This window comes from Ips typographus, linkage group LG8 (assembly GCF_016097725.1).
Source record: "Ips typographus isolate SLU linkage group LG8, UJ_Ityp_2.0, whole genome shotgun sequence".
In the NCBI taxonomy this organism is placed as follows: Eukaryota; Metazoa; Arthropoda; class Insecta; order Coleoptera; family Curculionidae; genus Ips; species Ips typographus.
Window position 1 is genome coordinate 1,796,422 of NC_138429.1, and position 22,672 is coordinate 1,819,093.

Sequence of the window (22,672 nt, forward strand, 5' to 3'; positions counted from 1 at the left end):
CTATAAAAATAACTTCAATGCTATTTGATATAACATTTTATTAGCTTAACACGTGATTGAAAAAATCCTATAAAAAAAACAACAAAAATTATTACTAGAGTGCAATTTTCTAAACTTTCACAACCCAACAAGCAACAACGTTATCTTCATATCAATAACATAATGACATTTATGTAAGCTAATTAGACAACTAGCATTGGCTTAACAAAATAAAAAAATAAAATATAATTTTCTAAATTAACAGGAGGAACGATTTAATTATTTTATAAGAGCGACGGCCATAGCCGCCCCTTTGGCGGCGTCGCCTCCTTTTGTAAATACTAGAGGCAACTGATAGAGATGTTGCACCTCCTTTTGGAGGACCCTGTTACGAGACAAACCAGATCCGTTACCGACGATTCGGGTAATTTTGGCTTCTTGGAGAATCTCTTTGGGCATCATACTGAGAAAATAGAGCCAGAGTTAATATATCGAAGAACGGAAATTCACCTCAACGTCAATAGACAGTATAGAATGCATTCTCGACGTTAAGGTGAAACTAGAGACGACTAATCTCATACTAGAGACATTCTAAGGTAATTTTCACCACAAAGAATTTACAGAAAACAGTAAATTATGAAGAATTTTTTATATTCTTTCTCTTAATTAAATTCTCATTGGGAATGTTCCCTTAAACTTCTTTTTACTTGCCAGTTATGAATAAATGCTTGCTTACGTGAAATTTGGATTCATAGAGCTGTAAAGACTACTTCACTACTTTTTTTAATGATTCTCTTAAAATTTCTCTGCATTTTCTTAAAAAATTAATTTCTAACAATTTTCCATCTCTATCTCATACTAAAAATGTGCTTACCCGTGTAGATTCTCCAGTAATCCTCTACAAAGAGCACGAAACACTTGACCTAAACCTAAATTTCCTACGTGAATGTTTTGAATTGAAGCACTGGCGTCTGGATCATGCCTCTCACCCAAACAAGTAGGAGTAACAACTAAATCTGATACAGCTCCATCATCTTCACTGAGTAATAGCACTTTTTCCCATATTTTAGCTGAAATAAGTGGAGGTTAGATGGTTTTGGCACTGTTTTTAATTCTTACTTACACTGTGTTACACTAAATCCTAAATCCATAGTCCATTGTTGTAGCATTCGAACAAAAGTCGCTAGAGTATTTCCGCCATTCAGAGAAGCGGCAATAGCAATATACTGATTTTTAAAGTAAGGAAAATATTCCACGGAAGAATTGGCGGGTTTATCAGGTGGTTGATAATTTTCCACCACAAAAGTGATTTGGGCTGAAGTCGATATGTTTAAAACCGCGTCTGATAGGTTTTCCAAAGTCGATAACACCGAACACTGAGTATCCCCGTATCCCAATCCTAAAACATTTTTTTGTTACATCCTGTATTTTGAATATAACAAATTGATAATCATATGAATAGCCATTGAGTAATTGGTGCTTTGTAAATTGCAAAATTGCTGCTAATAGAGAGGAATTGAATAATTTGCATGTAGACCTAGGACAGGATATTAGTTTAGAAATATGTTAATAGTGCAACTAACTAACTCATTTACTATTCCAACCATTTTATTGTTACAAAACTCACCTATGGGAGTTCCTTTAGGAATGCCATGCCAACTATCCACCAAATATCCGGCAATTTCGCTAGACTCTTTTATTTCCGGTAGAATACTAACCGGAAATCCCGCTTGTTCTAAAATTTCAGTGTTCCATTTGTTACGTTTGCAATCAAAATAGCCCCACGAGGCTGCGTTTTGAACGCACATAACGGGTTTCTCCAAATCGCACAAAATCGCGATCAAAAAATCTGTTATTGTGGCGGCGCAGTTAAATTTCTGCACCTTTTCCGGCCTAAAAAAAAATTATACATTCAGTCGAACAGTTCGAGCTGCTTATGAGTGTGTAATACCAACTTATTGCGAACCATCCAGAATAGTGTGGCACACCCAAAGCCTGCAGCAACTCTTAGGTGACTTTGAGGTTCTGGAAGACTAGCCAAAAAAGCAGGATCACACCTTTTATCTTGCCACGTGTAGAGGGCGGAAACTCTTTCTTTTATCACATCAAATCGGACTGATTTTTCTTTTTCAACTTTTTCCCAGGCTTTTTGCTCATTGTCATTTTTCCACAACATGATTCCATGCATTTGTCCACAAACTCCTATTCTACTGACCTAAAAGATAAGCTGAAAGTGTAGTGCCAACTGGAAGGTAAATTTAGTAACAAGACAGTGAAATGTTAGTACAACTATGGTAAACATTTTAGATTTATTTATCAAAACAATGAACTCCTAGAACTGATTGTTGTAGTACATAACTTACTTTTTGTAACAACTGTTTTGGCAGTTTTGATACACAAAGATTGACTGCCGAAATAATAGTAGACACATCTTGCTTATTTCCACTAGGCCCCACATCACTAGGCATGTTTGACCGTGTATCTTTTCCATGCTGAGCCTCAACAGAATGGTCTTTGGTGTTTACTATGCAAACCTTAACAGAGGTTGTGCCAACATCAATTCCCAGAAAGTATTGGTTCATTTTTGTGTAGCTGTAAGAAAATATAATTATAAAAATAACCTTCAAAAACAAATTGTGAAATTTCATTTTGTAGGTACTAAAATCTCTCACTCTTGACATACTCACATTTGGTGCTTTAACATCTTTATAACAAACAATCAACTGAAACAACACTCTATAAGAACATGATTTGCCCAATGCGAACATATTAATTAAACTGAATAGCTGGTCTACTTGCCTGCTATCTATACTGACTCCCACAGAAGCATTTATAAACAAACTAAAACATAAACATGTCCTACAAGTTATTTACAAGGGGGATACCTAATAATGTGTATAATAAACTTGTACCTAGATAATAGTTATCTGGTTTGCATTAATCTTGAAATAAAGCTAAATTACAGCATATGGCCGGCTTGAGATAAACTCATCAATTTATATTATTTATACACTACTTATTTATGGGTTATTAAAAATTATTTCAATGAGAATCAGTTAGACACAATAGTACACTGTTTGGGGTACTTACACAGTAATTGTAGGTGTATATCGAAACTAAAGAATAAAACTTATTGGGATTATCATATTTGCTGTTTATGCTGATATTTATAAGGGAATTTGTATGGAATGATTACATAATATCAAGTCCAACAATTTGCTTACTTGCAACAGCTTTTTCCTATCTGAACTACATAAATAGCAGTACATAAACAATAAACTTACAAGTATAATTGGATAATTGTTCATTAATTAAGCCCTGTTTGATAAAATTTAAAAAAATCTTGTTAATAATCACAAGCATACTCACCTAAAAAGAAATCAGCTAAAATACAGTGAAGTGCAGCTTATTCACAAAGTTTACGTTATTCCAGGCTGTATAAAGTTAAAATAGTTTTAGTAGTTTTTAAAATTCAAATAATCAAGCTCCAAGTTAGTATGTAAACATAACCTCTAAAAATACTGAAGGCCAGAAAGTGATTGTCAATTCTTCCTTTCGTCATTTACAAGTTCTGTTAAAGGATATTGGTGTAAGTGGAGTAGATCACGTGACATCGCTGCAGAGAAGTTAATAATGCAGTCATGTGGGGTTTTGTCCAGATTAGTTTGTTCAGTTACTCACTTACCTATTATTTACAAAATTGCAGAAGGTAATTAAATAACTATTACTTTTCTTATTAACGTTTTCAAAAGTTGTCCCTGCTTATTAAAGCGCCTAAATTTATATTACTGCTTATTAAACAGATATTAGAATTCGTAAACAAGGAAATATTTGAAAATTTCGGGTATGTTTCACATGAAATTACTTAAAACTCAACACGCATCTTGATAAATGAGTATTATTTGATGTAGCCGAACATTTTAATATTATTCATTAGTTCATGCTTCTAATACATAATGACCTAAACAAGTAGTTATATATTGAGAATCGGTGGTTGGTATATTAACATTTTTTAAGCTAAATATGTGGGTATTGGTCCTTACTACTTTATTTTTAAGACAGTGTCAATGTTTTGGTATTGTACCACTTGAAAAATTAGTAAGAATTTTTTAGAATTGTTTGTCTCAAAAGTAATAAAAAAATTATTTTACAGAATAATTCAGTTCAAGTACAAACTACAAATGGCCTCATTCAAGGCAGTGAAGTCAAGTCGGTTATTGGGGGCACATATTTCCGCTACGTTGGTATTCCTTACGCTCAGCCGCCAATAAATAAACTAAGATTTAAGGTAAGACTTTGAACTTAACTAGAAATTTTGATAAGATTAGTTTTAGGCCCCAAAATCGGCTTTAAACTGGTCGGGAGTTTTAGATGCCACCGTATTAGGCCCCTGTTGTGCTGGCGTGAACCTATACCGTATTTCAAAGCTTGACTTTGAACCTGAAGGACAGGAGGATTGCTTATATTTGAACGTATTTACCCCTCACGTATGTTACTTTCTTTATTTAGTTCGGATGTTATAATGCATTTTTCAGAATCCTGCCAATAGTGGAAACCAAACTTTGCTTCCTGTAATGGTGTTTTACCACGGTGGAGGATTTATTGGGGGATGTTCCGATGAATACGGTCCTGATTACCTCATCAGCAAGGATGTTATTCTTGTGACTTCTAATTATCGTTTATCAGTCTTTGGTAAGTTTCTTTGTGTTTCATTTTAACGCTCTTATCAAATAAACAACTGAGTAGGATTTTTGAGTACTGAGGATAGAGAGTGTCCTGGCAATTTTGGGGCTAAAGACAATGTTGCGGTTTTAAAATGGGTTCAAAAAAACATAGCTCGATTCGGGGGAAACCCCTTGAGTGTCACGGTTTTTGGCGAAAGTGCCGGTGGTACTTTAGTGAACCTTCTGCTGCTAAGTCGGTCATCTAAAGGATTGTTTCATCGTAAGTTTTCTAACATAGTTAAGCCGTGGAGGAGGTTCTTTTACACCTGTAGGAGCTATTCTTATGAGTGGGTCAAGTCTACCATTTTGGTCCTACCAAACTGACCAAAGAAAGATAGCGTTTGATTTAGGTGTTGCTCTCGGAATTGAAACGAATAACAGCAAAAGTTTGATTGCACGTATAAGAAGGGTGGATTTCAATGTTTTGGCAAAAGCTCAAGTTCGTGTAGGTTTGCTGGTTAGTTAAAGAAAATGTTAATTTTCTAGGTTAATCACGTGTTTGTTCTTAGAACGCAATTTTGCTTTTAAATAACGGTCTTCCATTTACTCCAAGCGTTGAGCCTCGTAGTAGAGAAGCTCTTATCACAGAGTATCCATATAAACTTTTAGAAAGTGGCAACTTTAACAAAGTTCCTATTATGACAGGAGTGACTTCTTTAGAAGCTCTTACATTCAAACCAGGTCGGTTTGAGTTCATTATTCATGCAAATTTGTAATGCAAAATTTTAGTTTTGTCGCTATTAAAGCCATTTTTATTGCTTTACGACCTTAGTCCAAGCTCTTATGGGCGATTTACTACAATGCAGGACAAACGGCGAATAATTGGAAAAAAAATTATTTCGACCTTTTTTCATAATAGTGGATTTGTAGGTGCCACTGAAATGGATCTTATTCAGGTACTACCATTATACTTTGTTAGGGGGTGTTATATTGGCTTTTATAGCTGTTTTCAGATGAAGGTTTTTGGAGACCGATGCGAAAAACTGCGGAGCTTTTAGCTAAACACGTCCCAGTTTACTTTTATCACTTTGCTTATGACGGAAAGCTGGGTAAAGAGTTACTTAGCAGATTTCTTGGCCTGGATGTTAGCTCTAATGGTGTTGGACATGCAGAAGACTTATCTTATTTGTTTGCCATTAAATCTCTCGAAAGTTACCAACCAAACAAGGCTGATCTATTACAAATACAAAAATTCACCACTATATTTACAAACTTTGCAAAAATTGGGTAAAATGATGACAACAAACAGTAGAATGCTCGTTAACGTGATGTAATTTTCAGAAATCCCACACCGCTCGCTACTGACGAATTATTAGATAACTTAACTTGGCCTAGAGTAACGCAAACTTCGTTTCCATATGTGGATCTCGATAAAAGTTACACACAATCTTCAACTAATTTCAAAGAAAATAGTTTCCGTTTCTGGAGTAGTATAATCCAATCGTTTGCTGATAAGCCCTATAAAGTTTACTAAAAACTTTAATGACAATGTTAATTGAATTTTACCTACTAAAAGTAAGTGAAAAATAGTTTTAAGATTTCTGTTATTACTGTAAGAGCTGTCGTATTCCGGGGCTCAAGAGCTATTTGAAAAGTTGGAAAACTTTAGCCAAAACTTAAGTAATTTTTCACCAGTTTGACATCCATTAATACGAATGTGGCTGCATACGAAAGATAACTGAAAAATTGAATTTAAATCTTTGAACACTCTACATTCAAAATCGTTTAAGTGAACAATTACTGAAGAAATTGAAGCACTTAACAATGCTCAGTTTTATTTCCATTTATTAGGATTTTCATTACGGACTGTGCCTTAGTAACGAAGTTTTCATGTAAATCCTCGAGAAAGGCCCGGATAGTAGTACAAACACATTTAACAAGTCGTGTCTCCTGCAGGCGATAACCCTGCGACAATGGAACTTGTGTTGAGCTTGAGTATTCTTAGGCGTGATCCACTTGCAATGCTATTCCGATGAGACCGGATGAAAGATTTTTTTCCTTTACATTGTCTGTTTCGTGTGCAGTTTTTCAATTTATTCCTCACTTAACGAATGTTCTAGTTTGTTAAAGCAGAAATATGCTTTTTTATGAAATACGTGCTTATTTCACTAGCGGGTGACATCAAAATTTATTCCAAAACATAATGCCGATTAAGCTACATTAAAATGCGGGCTGCAGCCGTTCCCGTTAAGAAGAACCGAGGAAAATACGTTTTTGAGGGAAATGTAAATATTTATTATTCACGGTCGCCGGAAAATGAAGTTAGGACTAAAAAATGGCAAACTTTAGCTGCCACCGGATGATGCTGACAACAGTATGATTGGAACGTTTGTTTTTGCTGATCAAAAATTCACTATTTATGCGAATTTAGTTTACCTTTTGTTTGATCCTGAACAACCTTATTTGACCGAATTTTATATTTCGATGAATAGGCAATAACATTAGTTGATTGGTTAGAAACGGTCTTATTTGACTGACAAGATATGGATTTTTATATGTCGATGAATAGCCAATGAAATAGGCTTTCCAACTATACAACTTGACAGTTCGGCGACAGCAAAAATGTCCGGCTCTAATTTGACAATTTAGAGACAGACAGTAGTAAGGCAGAATTGGTTTTAGATTGTTAAAATGAAGACTGGAAGCATTTTTACTCTCTTTAAAGTGTCAAATGGAAGATAGAACGCTTTTCGTTGTCTTTAATTAGTCAAAAATGCTATCTGTATTGTGCTGTCTAATTTGACAATTTAGAGACAGAGAGTAGTAAGGCAGAATTGGTTTTAGATTGTTAAAATGAAGACTGGAAGCATTTTTACTCTCTTTAAAGTGTCAAATGGAAGATAGAACGCTTTTCGTTGTCTTTAATTAGTCAAAAATGCTGTCTGTAGACTTAAAACTGCCAAAACAAAAACTGGAAGTCGTTTTACTGTACTGAAAGTGTCAAATTGATGTCAAAAAGAGTCAAATCAAAAGCAGAATGCTTCTTGCTGTTTTTGAATAGTCAAAAATATTTTTCCAAGCTTTCCTGAAGAAGGGTTTTAAAATAACCTCTATAAGCATTGTACTGTTCCTAAACTGTTAAATGAAAGCCAGAAGACTTCTGACTGTCTTTGAATAGTCACAATTATCTCTTGAAGCTTTACTGAGATCTTTGAGTTATAAAAATAATCTCTATAAGCATTGTACTGTTCCTAAACTGTTAAATGAAAGCCAGAAGACTTCTGTCTGTCTTTGAATAGTCAAAATGGCTGTCTGCTTCTTATAGCTGTTGGACTGTCAAAACAAATGCTGGAAACCTTTTTACTGTCCCTGAACTGTCAAATTGAAACCAGAATGCTTCCTGCTGTCTTTGAATAGTCACAATTATAAGCTTTACTGAGATCTTTGAGTTATAAAAAGAATCTCTATAAGCATTGTACTGTTCCTAAACTGTTAAATGAAAGCCAGAAGACTTCTGACTGTCTTTGAATAGTCAAAATTGCTGGCTGAAACTTTCCTCTAGTTTTTGGAAAAACTACTGTTCTTAAGATATCAATTAAAACCAGAAGAAAGGGTGGTGAGTGCTCTTTGTTAAATTTTGTAGAAAAGCTAATGTCACTTATGTAAAAAATTGCAAAGAATCGGTTAAGATCAGAATGGTTTCTTTATATTACAATCTGTATGATTTGAGATCATTGCTGGAAAATTAAGATCTGAAAGAAGATGTTTTTAGTTAGATTCAAATTTATAAAAGTTTCTCTAAGTTGTCCCTTATTCGAAAGCGATAATCCATCAACGTATTAGCGTTGTAAAACATCGGAACCAAATTAGTAAGCCACACAACGAATGCGAATTAGTAAAGTTGGATCCAAACCGGAATTCGGATTGCCACAAACTTTGGCACAGTTAAACTAGCCGGAGTGACGTTAAATGATTGCCGTTTTCGATAACGCTGTTTCGTTTCAAATGAAAAATCATCAATAACCTTTTAAGTGGAACTGAAATGAACGAGCGTTGCACTGAAGAAATTGATTTATTTCTATCTTTATGGTCTGTCAAAGGCAGCTTTTACGCGTCAAGTGCTTTTTGCTCCAGCACAATAGACTTCCTGTAAACAGGTTTTTTTACTAGTAACTAGTAACTTAATCTTTAGCTACTTGAAATTAAATAACCCTATTGTAATACGAAATAGTGCTGCAAAAAACAAACAAGTGATTAATGGAGAAGTGTGTCATTAAAGTCTTTCACTTACTCCAGAAAATCCTTTTAAGAAACACCCTCTTTCGCTGCCATTGTACTTTTAGATTGACAGCAACTATTTTGCTGAATTAATTTTATTTCTATTACGGACACAACCATTAATTTTCATTCGGCTTCATTTTTAAACTGAATTTACTGCTACAACTGCCTTATTATTAGTGAATTGTAAAATGCGGCACCAGTGTATCATGCAAATGCAAAGAATTTTAATAGTTCCTACAAGACAAATCGTCTAGAATGTGGGGCAACGACCGTATAATGAAAAATGCATATGCAAATAAACGGACCCCTTTATTAAAACTATGAAGAAAATTGAAATTAGCAAGGGAATATTAAAAACCATATTTTAAGGTTGTCATCCGGAAAATTCTTTTTCAAACTGTAATGCCGGCGACTCAATTACGGCTAAAACGTTCTAGCCAAATAAGGGCTTTCGCAAATTTATCAGACTTAATTCAGCATTAAAACCAATGACCCAAGCCGAAACTGCACGGTACAATTAGGTCGTCGTGTGTCAGGATAGTGTTGCGTTAGATCCTTTAAAATATACTTGCACAATGTTTTAATACTCGCTCTATTTAACGGAATCCAGAATTTACGCTGTTCAATTTTTTTTTTTTTGGAACTGCATACTGCCTCGAATAGGAGAGGATATTAAATAAAGCTTACCCAAACATGAGGAAATTGCACTCCAAGCCTGGAATGTTTATTCCAGGACCGTTTTGGCGTCAAGTAGCAATAACATCAAGTTTCTTGCAATTTAAATTTTTGTGCAATTCTCTTTGAAAGTTGAACTTTGAGCGTATAATCCAATTACTAAATCGAATAAGTATTAAAGTTTTGTATGTGGTAAGCATAGGGAAAATCAAAGTGTATTGCAATAATGTCAGCCAGAAAACTTGCATATTCTACGTTAAAGAATAGAGCAAGTAGTTTGTAACATTTATAGTTTCGAAAATCAATACAATTTTACTAAAATGGAGAAAAACTCTAAAATCTTGTTTGTGGCTTAGAACACACTTAGAATCACATTTTCAAAAAAAAAAAACCAAAAGTTTTGTCACACACACACATGAGACATTTTCAACAACTTTTGAGAATTATTTAGGAACTATCCCATTTAAATGAAGCAGAACTACAAATCGCCACCATACATCAAAATGAAATATTGCGATCTGTCAGATGCAGAGACTTGCCATAGCTCTAAATTACAATGCCTGTGTTTGAATTCATTGTTTCAATTCATTAGGTTTACGATTGTTTATTACAGATTTTATATCCCGATTTGATACAGCGTATCGATTTTCGTGTATCTGTGAGACCCGTTTTAGATTGAACCATTAATCATGTACGAGAATTCCTTATATGCGAAACTGTTTGTTTATTACATACATTTATATATTCCATATTCGACCCATTTATTATTTTCGTTACATTACATCTCTGTAATATGATTTACTTTTATTTCTCGTTACCGCTGCAGTGGTTCAATAGTGCATTTTACAAATAAATGGTTGGTTATGCCAAACAAATTAACTGATACATCGAATGTTTGATACTATAAATGTAAAAACATTTTTAAGTCTTTTTCCAACATTCACACTTAAAACGACCGTGAAGGGCCTCTGAAAGGTAATTACCTTTATCGATTTTATCGAGAGGTGCTTCCTGAATGATATTCTTCACAGGTGTCGGTTAACTGGTTGGCACTTAATCCCCATTTTATTGGAACGTTCTTTCGGTTTCTTTATAATTTAACGAGCCACTATAAATTGAAAATTTTTCTCAGTGACGCTGACAGACACTATTTAAAAGGTTTTTCATAATGATTGACAAATTCATTTTGGCTAATAAACTGGTATTTTGTAGGTGCAAAAGCTTCCAAAGCGATGATAGACAGTTCAGGTGGTTGGGGTGCGCGATGAGCAAGTAGGACAAAAGCTACAAATTGCACGGATTTGCCTTAGTTGCAGACCGAATTGGAGTGAAGAAGAAGATGGTAGAATAGTCAAAGCAGCGCTGATTTAACAGGAATTGAAGTTGCCAGTCAAGGTTAGTATGGTTTTTGTAACCTTTTATGAAAACAGTAATTTACGCCTCAAAACAAAAAATCCTCTAAATTAAGCATACAATTTAACTCTACATAACGGAAACAATATAAAAATCTGATTTATTAACTAAAAAATTCATGTTACACCAGATTTGAAAAAGATCCCCTAATCTACAAAAAGTTGAGAAGAGAGAAAGAAATAAAACTTACTACAAAATGAGCATTGCATAAGACTGTCCATGTAGAGACAAAACTAGCTTGAAACAAATTATAGTATGGTGAATATTGTGCTATACAGGGTGGTCCAGTTTTAAATATCAATAATTCACCAATCGATAGCCCATCAAAAAATAAGTTGACATGCATTATGGCATTTTCCTGAAGAACGCTTCTTAAGGAAGACCTCCAAAATTCAGTTTTAAAATCGTAAATAATTTTTTTTTTGCTACAATTATCATACCGTTGGATCAATTTTGATCAAATTGGGAACAAGTACACTGAAAATAGTCAAAAAACAGGATTTTTTCACTAATGTTTACTGGCGTTCAATTTTTTAGACTATAGGTAGTGTAAAATTGATTATTCAATTCAAACAGTCCGAATTTTCGGACTAATTTAATTCTAAAAATTAGTGTTTAAGACTTGATATCGTAGCATTTAATGTCAAAATTGTTTACTTTCATTAATGAAGAGTCTGAAACTTAACTTTTACTATAGAAAACAGTTTAAAATTCGATTTTTCAGTCTTAAAGCACAGTGAAGCGTCTAGAAGTCAATTTAATAGTGACAAAGCTTGAAATGGCATGTTTAAGGCTATGGAAAATGTTAACATAGTTTTTTAATTCTGCTATGTCAAAAACTTGGTGAAGATAACCCTAAAACTCGATTTTGCAAGCTGAAAGCAGTCTGAAAGCCCTAAAAATAGTCCAGAATTCTAAAAAAATGAAAAGCAAAGTAAAAAAACCTGAAAAGTTAGTTTTCAAGTCAATTTTCAGGAATCTAATGTCAATATCCTGTATTTAAGACTATTTTCAATACTAAAATATTGAAATGTATTTTCAAATTATGAAAACTTGCAAATGCAAAATTTAAGCTTCTGATGTCACTTTTTATTGGTTCAGAGTCACTTTTTGTGTGATGATTTGTAGTCAAAAATTCTAGATAAAGTAGTTTTTCATGCTACAAGTCAATTTTTCCTACTAAAGTTTTTCAACTTATCTGAAAACTATAACGACTGACTACAAAGACAATTTTTAAGCCTCTCAAGTCAATTTTCACCGTTACAAAGTAAATTCCCTGGTTTCTAAGTCAATTTTCAAAACTAAAGTCTTCCAATTTGTCTGGAATCTATGAAAACTGGCTACAAAGACATATTTTAAGCTTCTTAAGTAAATTTTCACCGTTTTCAAGACAATTTTTAAGTTGGGTTGGGTTGGTTTTGGGTCTTTGAACGTAATAACTCAATTATTTCGTAAACGAAGTTTCAAATCAGAATTTTATAAGAGATACTACTGATTTTGTCAAATTGAACAAGTAAAGTAAAAAAAAATGAAATTTTTGAAAAATATCCATTGACGTAGAGAATAAGGCAGAAAAATGAAAACCATCTTTCCACCACCACTGGACAGTTTTGACAAACGTCATTAACATCACATAATGAGAATTAATTTCTTATGTATTTGTTCTAAATTGGATTAAAATTGCTCCAGCGGTCTGACAGTTATGACAAGAAACAGATTTTTTAAACTGAACATGTATGGGTTTTCGAATGGTGAATTATTGACATTTAAAACTGGACCACCCTGTATATCTGAAAATTTTTTTGGCCACTGGTAACATACTGTAACGCTTTGTCATTGGTCGAAAACTAGCATAGTAACCGAACAAGTCTCGAAAATATTTTATTCGTTATGTCGCACATGTCGTACGCTTTGAACAAGATATGGAAATGCATTATTTTCCTTGCGGAAATGAGATGTCTCCAATGTGATTCGATTACGTGTTTCAATAATATTTGTCTGTACGTGACCAGAAATATTGTCGAAGTTATATGGTCTTTGAAATGAAATATTTCGTTTCGGAAGTAGCAAACGTACAGCCGAAAAAGATAAACTTTTCCGATGAAAATACGCTTTTAGTTTTCTATTGCTTTAGTTTTAAAGTTGGTCCGATAATGAAATACTCTGTTCTATTGTAAATACTGTTGGTTATTTTTAATGGATCAAGAATCCAGCAGCAGGTGACAAACGAAAGCAAAATCTGCACTGATTTATTTAAAGTACAATAGACCATTTCGTTTATGTTACTTCGAGGCTTTTCGAGATAACTGGGAAAACGAAACGTTACAATCGGTCCATTGGGAACAATCGTAGTCGTCGGAAATACTAATTTTAATGTAATATAATAGTCGCAAAGGGACGATTCATGTGATAGGTCACAGATGACTGGTTTTTATCGTTTTACTTGGTTTCTCGGTTATTTTATGTGGTGTCTATCAGTGATTAAACCTAAAAGTTAATCTAGTATTATTAATACCTACTCTAATGGGTAGTTTGTGATTAGATAAACTTGTTCTGAATTCTGAAATGTTTATCTTCCCTACCCATTTTTCTTTTGCAATTCCATCTGAATATTATTTCCCTCGAGTTATAAATGATATGATACAAAACTTTTTCTCATATCGTCCCATCTGAAAAGCAATTTACAGTTGCCTCTAGGATAAAAAATCGTAAATATCTATTTATAAAATTGCCTGTTCAGTTGTTGTTTACGCCCCCCTAAAACTGTCCTAAACTATGGGAGGAACAGTTCTCTAACTTCAGACAAATCGGTCTAAATTTGTAACGAGTTAAGGGCATATTATTTGAAAAGTTGTTCTTTGTTCATATCCCAGGTCGTAAAACGTTAACGTCTCTATATTTTTCGATATATAAAGCAAAGTTGAAAACTTTTTAACCGCCCACACCGTATTTTTCGAAACTTTATAGGTACAACATAAATGCTTGTTTAATGTCTAGAAAAACAATACGATTTGATCTAATTATTCTGGCTTGAATTTATCTCTGCAGCCTGACTTGTTATTCATAAGCTTACAATATTAGGTTGGGAAGAACGATATTATGACCAACGTCTAGAATAAAGCCAAGAAGCGTTGCGAATAGCAATGAGGGATTGAAGGCGTCAGAATTTTCAAATTGGATTCTAGTCACAATCCTTGAGGTAATTAAATTTTGATAAAACATAAGCGTCAATATAATATGGTGTCGTTAAAACAGAAACCACATAAAAACTGTCTTCAAGCATAATGAAGCTTGTGTTGTGTCATTTTTAATGGACGGTCAATCCTCAGATGATTAATTTTAGACCAGTCGAAAGGCAGTGCTCGTAAAATTTCAGTGTTTTTCTGCTAATTTCATTTCAAGCGATATCAGTGAAATATTGCTTTTCTTTCATATTTGAAAAGTTGATTCTAAAATGAATCGATAACAGGGGAAGCTCATTTCAAATCAAAACACACCTGTGCACACATAATTAAAATTGTGTACATTCAAAGTTATGACTTAATGCGATCCATACAATATAATGAAGATAATGTAATTTCTCAGACAAAGCAAACGTAGACCCGACATAATCAGGTGTTATTGTTTACTTAAGGAGACTTAGAAGAGCGTGTCTCAGGAGATGAAGAGTCTCCCGAAAATCTCCCCAAAGGGAACGCCTCTGCATTAGATTAATCTCTTCAAGCGAATTTCAAACATCACATTTAATTCCGGCAATCATAGTCGTGGATAATGACGCGCAGTGTATTATAGCGAAAACACTGACATTCTCTGATTAAACTGAACGAAATATTGAACAGAAAATAATTTTCTGTCCATATGTGCAGTATTTGTGTTAAATTACAACGTTTATTTATATTCCCTGTGTTATTTACACAAATGCTGTTCAGGTGGACTTACCATATATAATAACTTTTTACTTTTGCTAGACAACAAGGTGAAAGAATGATGGTTCACACCATACTGTGCGTAGTTTGTAAAACCAACCAAAATTGTAAAAATCAGGGTTTAGGGAAATTTCCCTGCAGTAACCGATACAAAACGTGTTTTTGAGATTTATGAGTTATTTTGACAGCAGTCACGTGACTGCCTAGCTAAATTATCCTCTAAAAATCACGTGATACCTGTAGCTAAAGTCAAAGCTTGCCTACAATTTGCAAGAATTACAGTTTAACATAGTTTTCTTATCGTTTTCCAAACAGGATATTGTCAGTCCTAGTGAGACTAATAGAGTCTTATTGACATTGAGAATTAAACTAGTAACATCATGATGAAGGTGTCATCTGCATATATAATTTTCTCTCATATTAGAAAAATTATTACCACTTTTTAATCACGTAATCAAGTTTAGTAACACGAAAAACTGACTGTTTTATTGTAAATACGATGCTTCTCTATGTACTGTGTTATTTAAGAACTTTACCATTTTTTAGCACAATACTGCCATCCATACCTAACAACTTTTCTACCACAAGCAGAATGGCTTAAACAGCAAGATGATAACATGAAAGAATTAACATTTTGAATCAGAATACAAAACAAAAGTCGTGAGATTCCGCAATTTAGTATGTTTTCAACGAAATGAAAACCTGAATACCACTTATGACCTGTTTTTGTTGAAATGCTTCTGCTCCACATCTGTTGTCCCAATTATAAAGCATTTTTTTACCAACTAAAATATTTTTCAAAGCGTGTGATAACCTACAATTTGTGTAATATAAAATTGGCTTTAGGATATTACAACATAATTTACCATTAAAGTGTCTTTTAGACTTTCTGCTAAACAATTTCAATGTTTTCCAATTTCAAAACGCTATTCCATTCATTATTACATAAATTCGGAAAGATAATGCGTAAATATTTTGCAACGTTCTATTATAGATAGTGGAATTAAGCGCGATTGTAGCTATAACCACTAGTAAAACAGTTATTATTGATCATCGCTGTGCATGCATTTCACTTCGGTGATGGGTATTGCATAATGAACGATTAATGGAAGAGTGGTTATTAACATTTTAATGAGACAAACATTGCCTAAATTGCTCTAGCTTGACGTGTAGGAAAAAATATTTTAACGATTCGTTTGATTAAAGAACGCAGGTGACTTTAACTGCCAAGAGTTGCCGGCAATGTTAGTTTCGGCTTGGACAAATTTGGCACAAAGAAAAGCTTAATGTTCCGGCTAAGTATTTCCTTCAGTTGAACTCCGTTAATCTAAGTAATTACCGGAGGGTAATATAGGTAATTATTTCGTAAAAGGTTTGCACAAAGCATTTCTAGAAAACGAGACCCGGTTGGCAGGATGATAAATAGAGAAAATACGGGGGCAGCCCCAATTTATCTTCACAATACATTAAATAATAGTGGCGGAGACTGAGCATTTTGTTGTTGTTATTTTCCGTCTGTTCTACGCAGATAAAGCTTTTGATGAAATGTCCCCATGAGTTGGCTGACAGCAACAACTAAAAAATTTGATTAACTTGTTTGTAACAAAATCAAAAGAAATTTGTTTAATAAAAGCCTAACAATTTGAATTCTGATAGGAAAACTTCCCTCTTCTCCGGTTTCTTATCTGCCTGCAACTCGGACGGTCCAAAAATGAACGTCTCATCCGTTTTTCCTTTGAAAAGAAATAACTTTGTAAACTGAACCATCGGTATCGCCTTCCTATAGCTTCAATTTTCCGCCACAACGACCCGGCTCAATTTTATTTTTATTTATTCTAAACGTTTTTCGTAAATTTTCCTTCAATCTGCGGTTAAGGTGGTTTTTCCGACAGTTTCAACCAATTTCAGGCGTTTAGCCTGTGTTAACTGAACTATTTTCAAGTGGGATTTACGAATCATGACCCGACAACGAAATAACTTAAGCTATGTTTGAATGTGTTTCCAACGGCTTTAAAACTAGCACTAATTAAACCGCTGTACAAAAAGGGCGACACTGAAAATATGGACAGCTACAGGCCTATTAGTCTCTTACCTGGATTTTCTAAAATTTTTGAACTGGCTATGTGTAAAAGAATGATTGTCAGTTGTTTAACAAAAATCAACACGGATTTTTAAAAGTCTACGCAAACTGCGGTATACCAATACACACAATTAATCTTAAATGCCTTTGAAAATAAAGAAGCTGCCTTTGGATTGTTTTTGGACTTATCAAAGGCTTACGACAGTCTAGATAGGAGTATACTTCTTGATAAACTAGACAGATATGGGATAAGGGGACAAGCGTGGCAATGGCTTAAGTCATATCTTTTTGAACGGGCTCAAATAGTAAAGATACGTAAAAATTCTCAAAGTTGTAATTCAAAAAGATTATATAATGATCATGGCATAGCCCAGGGTAGTATATTGGGACCGCTCCTGTTTGTAATTTTCATCAATGACATCTGTTCTCTGATACAAAGTCCTAAGCAAGAAATAATTAATTATGCAGATGATACTAGTCTGTTAATTACGAACAGAATTTTTGTCAACTCTCAACAGACACCAATCACCTTATGGAGACAGTAAGTAAATGGCCAAAAATAGTCTAATCATAAACATTCAAAAGACTAATGTACTACTATTTCGAACCAGACAGTCCACATTGGAAAAAACCAATTATGTAAAAATAGGAAGTGACAGCTTTCCTGTAACAACCTGTCTTTTCACGTGACTAAATTAAATAAAATTAAACTCTCTCGAAAAGTATGAAAATATTGTATTTTGCAAATTACGAATCCATATTAAAATATGGAATAATTTTTTGGGGTAGAAGTGCAGGTATCCAGGATTGTTTTGTTGCTCAGAAGAGGGTTATTAGGATAGTTAAAAAAATGGACTTTAGCCAATCATGTAAAAATGTTTTCAGGCAATTGGGAATTCTGACAGTGTATGCATTATATATTTTTGAATGCCTCATGTTTCTGTATAGAAACAAACATCTTTTCCAACAATTAAGTTCGCATCAAAACTACAACACGAAAAAAGTCCAGAATATATGTGCGTAAAATTGTTTAACAAGTTACCTAGACAAGTTAGTCAACAAAAAAGCATATCAATATTTAAAAAAAAAATTTAAAAATTTCTTATTAACCTAGAGCCATATACTCTGGATGACTACATGAATATGTAAAAATACCTATAGTTAACTTTAGAACTTTTTTTATTATTAATATGATTTTAACAATGTATATATAGCTAGTGTAACATTTTGTACAAACACGTAAAACATCTTGTATGTGGCCTGTTATTGACGAAGTTTCTTTTTGTTATCTCTTTATGTAACAAATATGAAATATATTGCCTAACTAACTAACTAACTAACAACAAGAGCAGCAAGCTGAAAGCTGCTTTTTTGACCAATCACAAACTACTCACTGTGCTAAGATTTACCATTACTGTCATCTGATTAGTACTGTCGCAACAACTTTGTTTTTCTTTCTTAAATTTGAGTAAATGTAATTAAGTATTAACAGTACAGATGGGTGGAGCGTTCTGAAATAGAGGTAATTCCATATTTATAATTATTAGCTTCTTGAGAAGGCCACGATCGGTGATGGAAGCTGGACGCATGCGAGAGGGCACGACGTCGTCCTCGTCGACGGCGGCGGCGGCGTCGGGAGGCGTCGATCTCGCCCTCAGTGTGCGGTCGTCAATTCAGACGAGAACATGCCTTGTGAGCCCCGTGGTGCCGCTGAGGACGACGACGAGGACGCTTCTGCCTCAATTCATGGTGCGCAAATCATGCACATGCCGATCGTCATATTCTAAACTATAGTTAGTGTTTAAAAACTTTTCTCATTTCGTATGGTTTAGTTGATCAATTCGTACCGTCATCAATTTGGCGGCACAAGTTTCGGTTTAATACGGGTACTGTATATAGTGTTGTTAGGGACCAATCTCTGTAAATATAAATACCAAATGGCATTGTCTAATCTGACTGGCCGGGCCGCGGTTGCCGTTGAAGATATGTTAATGTTAATGGACAACTTTACCGGAAACGCTACGAATGCTACAGTGGTACAGCACTACCCCAGTGGCTACACGTTACCCCAAATAATTGTAGCCTCTATCGTGGTTACGATGCTTATGATCGTGGTAGTTGTGGGTAACATGTTGGTGATCATAGCTATAACGACGGAAAAAGCGCTGAAAAACATACAGAACTGGTTTATAGCATCTTTGGCTGTGTCTGACTTTTTCTTGGGTTTAGTGATAATGCCGTTCTCTCTCGCCAACGAGTTAATGGGTTATTGGATTTTCGGCGCCTGGTGGTGTGACTTTCATTCCGCCATGGACGTACTGTTGAGTACCGCCTCCATAATGAACTTGTGTTTGATCTCGTTGGATCGGTACTGGAGCATTACGCAAGCGGTTGAGTATTTGAAAAAACGCACTCCAATGCGTGCAGTCATTATGATTACCGCAGTGTGGCTCTTATCGGCTCTGATTTGCATCCCGCCGCTTCTCGGATGGAAAGTCGAGCGACCTGCCGATGTGCAATATCCAAAATGCCAGGTGAGATTTACTGTTGTTGCTAAACTTTAATACGAAAAGTTTTCACCCGATTAGTTCCTGGATTTAATCACGGCACGTGATCAACGATCAATGCAATTAAGTCTTCGTTTCAGTCTGGTTTTTTAAATTGTTGCGACAGTTCTAATCAGATATCAGTCATGGTAAATCTCGGCACAGTGGGTGGTTCACAATCACAAAAGTAATATCGCCAACATTGTAATGTCCACCAAATATATTTATCCGAAGGAATGTCGGAAAACATTTTCCCGAGTGTATAATATTACCGCGAATTATAAATATTTTGAAACCGAGTTAATTTCAAACACTTGAAAAGTAATTAATAACCTTTCTACAAACTAACATCTGATTAAAGGTCCACGAGATGTTTTCTGAAATTCCTGGCTGTGTAACTTATATTGATTATTTGAGAAAATTTAATAAGTGGCAGAATCCTTTTGCGTAATTTATTTCTTAAGTAAAATAGTCCCAAATTTATGAGGCTTTTTGTCAGGTTTGGTCTGTCTAGAATATCCCGGACAATTAACCAATTCATCATAATTTATCATCACAACTTACCCTCGACCTTTTGCCTTTTCTTGTTCACTTCAAGGCTATTCGAGATGGATAATAATACTGAAATTTAATATTACTGAAATCTAATTTTTGCTTACCCTAAAGTGCCTATGTGGCGGTAAATCTTATTAATGCAGTAATTAGCTTAAGTTTCCATATATTTTACATAAAAATTGTTAGTCAAAAAAGTTACTTTTTAAAAAACAATTTGGTGCACTTTGTCCACTTTTGTCCAATTAAATGTCCATCAAAACACCGGTTATTAAAAGTGACTTAATAATAAAGACAATAAACTATTCTGGGACCGGAAATAATACGGTGGACATACTTCATCAGAAGGATTTATGTGGTAGAGAATGATTATGATAAATCGTTGTCGGCGGTCATCAATTCTTCTGATAAAGGATGACTGTCATATCCATTCTGGTTGTCAATTAAAAGTGGAGTCGCAGGAGAAGAATTCCACTCGTATTTTATGGTAGTTTTTGTGAAATAAGTAGTGAAAAAAATATTTAAGTTTTCAAGCAATTTCATGGATTTATAGATTCTTACTTGTAATTGAATAAACTATTAAATTTTATAATCTTCTAATCCAGTCCGGTTTATCGGAAAGTATAACCCAGAAAGTTTATGGGAGCATCAAAATCCAATCACCGTATCCAAGCAAAATATTATTTCAGAAATAGCGCTTCTCTTCCAGAGTTATCAATACTAATTTTAAAATATGGTTTCCAGCAGCTTTAATTTCGCATTTTCTTTAAAAGAGTATCGATTGCAAAAGCGGACCGAATTTCCTATCGAAATAGTACTGAATATGTTTGTTTTCACATTACACAAATCCGCACATTTACATCAATTATAAGTTTAATATCTCGAATTTGCTTGGTTGCAGTAATTTGCGTGCATGTCGGTTCGGATTATTTCGACATAATCTTCCCGAAAGCGATATTGTATGTACATAGGTCTAATGAATATACGTTGGTTCAGGTAAATTGGTTTTACCTGATTATATATTGTTATAAAAAAAAACTCTTTTCCGCCAATCACTTATTGAACTTCTTGGAAACACTTTTCAAGGAAAATTCACCCTTCTACCGTATAAATTAGTTTTCATTGAAACGACTTTCTCAATCAAAATTCACATTTAACAGTCTGAACCTCATGCATATTTACTACTATTTCTATATATCATTTTGTGCGCAAATTACGTTATTTTCGCAGTTAATTACATGCCAAAGGTAATTTTACTTCCTTAGCGGGTCTGAGCAGTTTCGTAGGGGAGTTAGTTGAGATTTTCTGTTTTAATGAATAATCACATAACCACCATTTCCATTTGCATAACTGGATATTTCCAGTGCCATGATTTAATATAATTCAGACGTTAATTAGTCGAACGATTCTTATTGTTACGTTTCTGTTCTGTTGAAATGTGTTTTTCACTCATTTTGATCATTTTTGACAATTTTTTTTTCTAAAAATAAAATAAATGACTAGGGTTATTCCGAAAGGGCTCCAATACACAGCAAATAAGGGTGTATTTATGCTAAAAAGATATTACGTGAAATAAGCACAAAAAAGCACGAATTCAAAAAGTTGATTATTTTTTCTCAATTTTTGGGGCGTAACCTTTTATTCAAAATTTCACCATTACTCTTACGGTATTTGGCTAGTCGAAGTCAATGAATTTAATTTTATGAGTTTATGAAACAGATTTTGACATTTTTTGGAAAACACAAATGGAGAAAGCTAATGCTTCTGAGCTAAAGCCTCAGTTGGATTACCTGATTTGAAAGTAAAATTACTGAGTTCTGTTGTAAGTAAATATGTTAGAGTAATTCAATTTAAGACAGTAATCGAAACGATCACGTGACCTTCAAAGAATTTGTTTAAGGTTAAGTAGGTAATCGACGAATCAAATCACGTGACCTTCAAAGTCTCTGAGAACCGTCATTTCAGACAATTTCTGAATTAAAAATCATAATTGACCTTCATAACAGATATAATAGTTTCAACAAACTATTCTTTGTTGTTTAAAATACTACTTTTTTTTCTGTATATAAATCAATGTCTCTCATCATGGGACACTGTGTGTATAATAGCAGTATTGAATTCATCCATAGTTTATTGTTATAATCAAACGTTTAATCTGTTCTATTCCTATTTAATTTTTGATTGATTGTACTGAGTCAGGCTAAACAGAGTTCATCGAAATTATAAAAATATACATATTATGTATTTTACTCGTCAATCATTTTAATGTTTTAAATCATCAGGGCATACTTAACCTAACCTAAATTGTTTATGTAGTAGTTTAATCAAATAACTAAAAATTATGGTGCATACTGGGTGATGTGTCATTATACAACTATTAACTTTGCTTTAGAATAAAAATGCAAGAGCTACCAAGCTTGTTTCCAAAAAACTATTAAACTACAGTGCACAAACCCACAAACTGAACAGCAAACTTTTATTATTAAACCGCTAAAGTTTTTCAGGTAAAGAAGCGCTTCTCTGGCCTGAAAAGTTGTCTGGATACAATGTGGAATT

The 22,672-nt window shown here is 33.9% G+C and overlaps 3 protein-coding genes and 1 long non-coding RNA gene across 6 annotated transcripts in view; 2 read left to right on the forward strand and 2 right to left on the reverse strand.

Moving 5' to 3' along the window:
* Nucleotides 1–18: 18 nt before the first annotated feature.
* Nucleotides 19–3,507, reverse strand: LOC145732955 (sedoheptulokinase-like). Of its 3 annotated transcripts, none has more exons than XM_081985522.1 (7): nucleotides 3,349–3,507; nucleotides 2,343–2,571; nucleotides 1,935–2,194; nucleotides 1,607–1,872; nucleotides 1,103–1,378; nucleotides 854–1,049; nucleotides 19–442 (listed from the first exon to the last, which is right to left on the reverse strand). In XM_081985522.1, exons 2-7 carry the CDS (start codon nucleotides 2,559–2,561, stop codon nucleotides 259–261), a joined length of 1,401 nt encoding a protein of 466 aa, XP_081841648.1. In that variant the 5' UTR covers nucleotides 2,562–2,571; nucleotides 3,349–3,507; the 3' UTR covers nucleotides 19–258. The 3 variants fall into 3 exon arrangements, with proteins under 3 accessions (XP_081841648.1, XP_081841649.1, XP_081841647.1); XM_081985523.1 differs by lacking the exon at nucleotides 3,349–3,507 and adding an exon at nucleotides 3,070–3,203; XM_081985521.1 differs by lacking the exon at nucleotides 3,349–3,507 and adding an exon at nucleotides 2,667–2,820.
* Nucleotides 3,508–3,878: 371 nt separating this feature from the next.
* On the forward strand, nucleotides 3,879–5,852 carry LOC145732956 (esterase FE4-like). The gene is made up of 9 exons (XM_081985524.1): nucleotides 3,879–4,077; nucleotides 4,133–4,267; nucleotides 4,314–4,466; nucleotides 4,515–4,671; nucleotides 4,726–4,923; nucleotides 4,976–5,160; nucleotides 5,213–5,384; nucleotides 5,433–5,599; nucleotides 5,657–5,852. Exons 1-9 carry the CDS (start codon nucleotides 4,003–4,005, stop codon nucleotides 5,699–5,701), a joined length of 1,287 nt encoding a protein of 428 aa, XP_081841650.1. The 5' UTR covers nucleotides 3,879–4,002; the 3' UTR covers nucleotides 5,702–5,852.
* Nucleotides 5,853–10,303: 4,451 nt separating this feature from the next.
* Nucleotides 10,304–10,784, reverse strand: LOC145732962 (uncharacterized). Its single transcript, XR_014179095.1, has 2 exons — nucleotides 10,583–10,784; nucleotides 10,304–10,500 (listed from the first exon to the last, which is right to left on the reverse strand). It is a non-coding gene; the product is annotated as an uncharacterized LOC145732962 (long non-coding RNA).
* Nucleotides 10,785–10,858: 74 nt separating this feature from the next.
* Nucleotides 10,859–22,672, forward strand: part of Octalpha2R (alpha2-adrenergic-like octopamine receptor) — an 82,231-nt gene continuing 70,417 nt past the window's right edge. Inside the window, exons 1-2 of the mRNA XM_081985519.1 lie at nucleotides 10,859–10,994; nucleotides 18,566–19,552. Of these exons, the coding sequence (XP_081841645.1) occupies nucleotides 18,956–19,552 (597 nt within the window). The 5' untranslated portion in view covers nucleotides 10,859–10,994; nucleotides 18,566–18,955. The remainder of the gene's footprint in view (nucleotides 10,995–18,565; nucleotides 19,553–22,672) is intronic.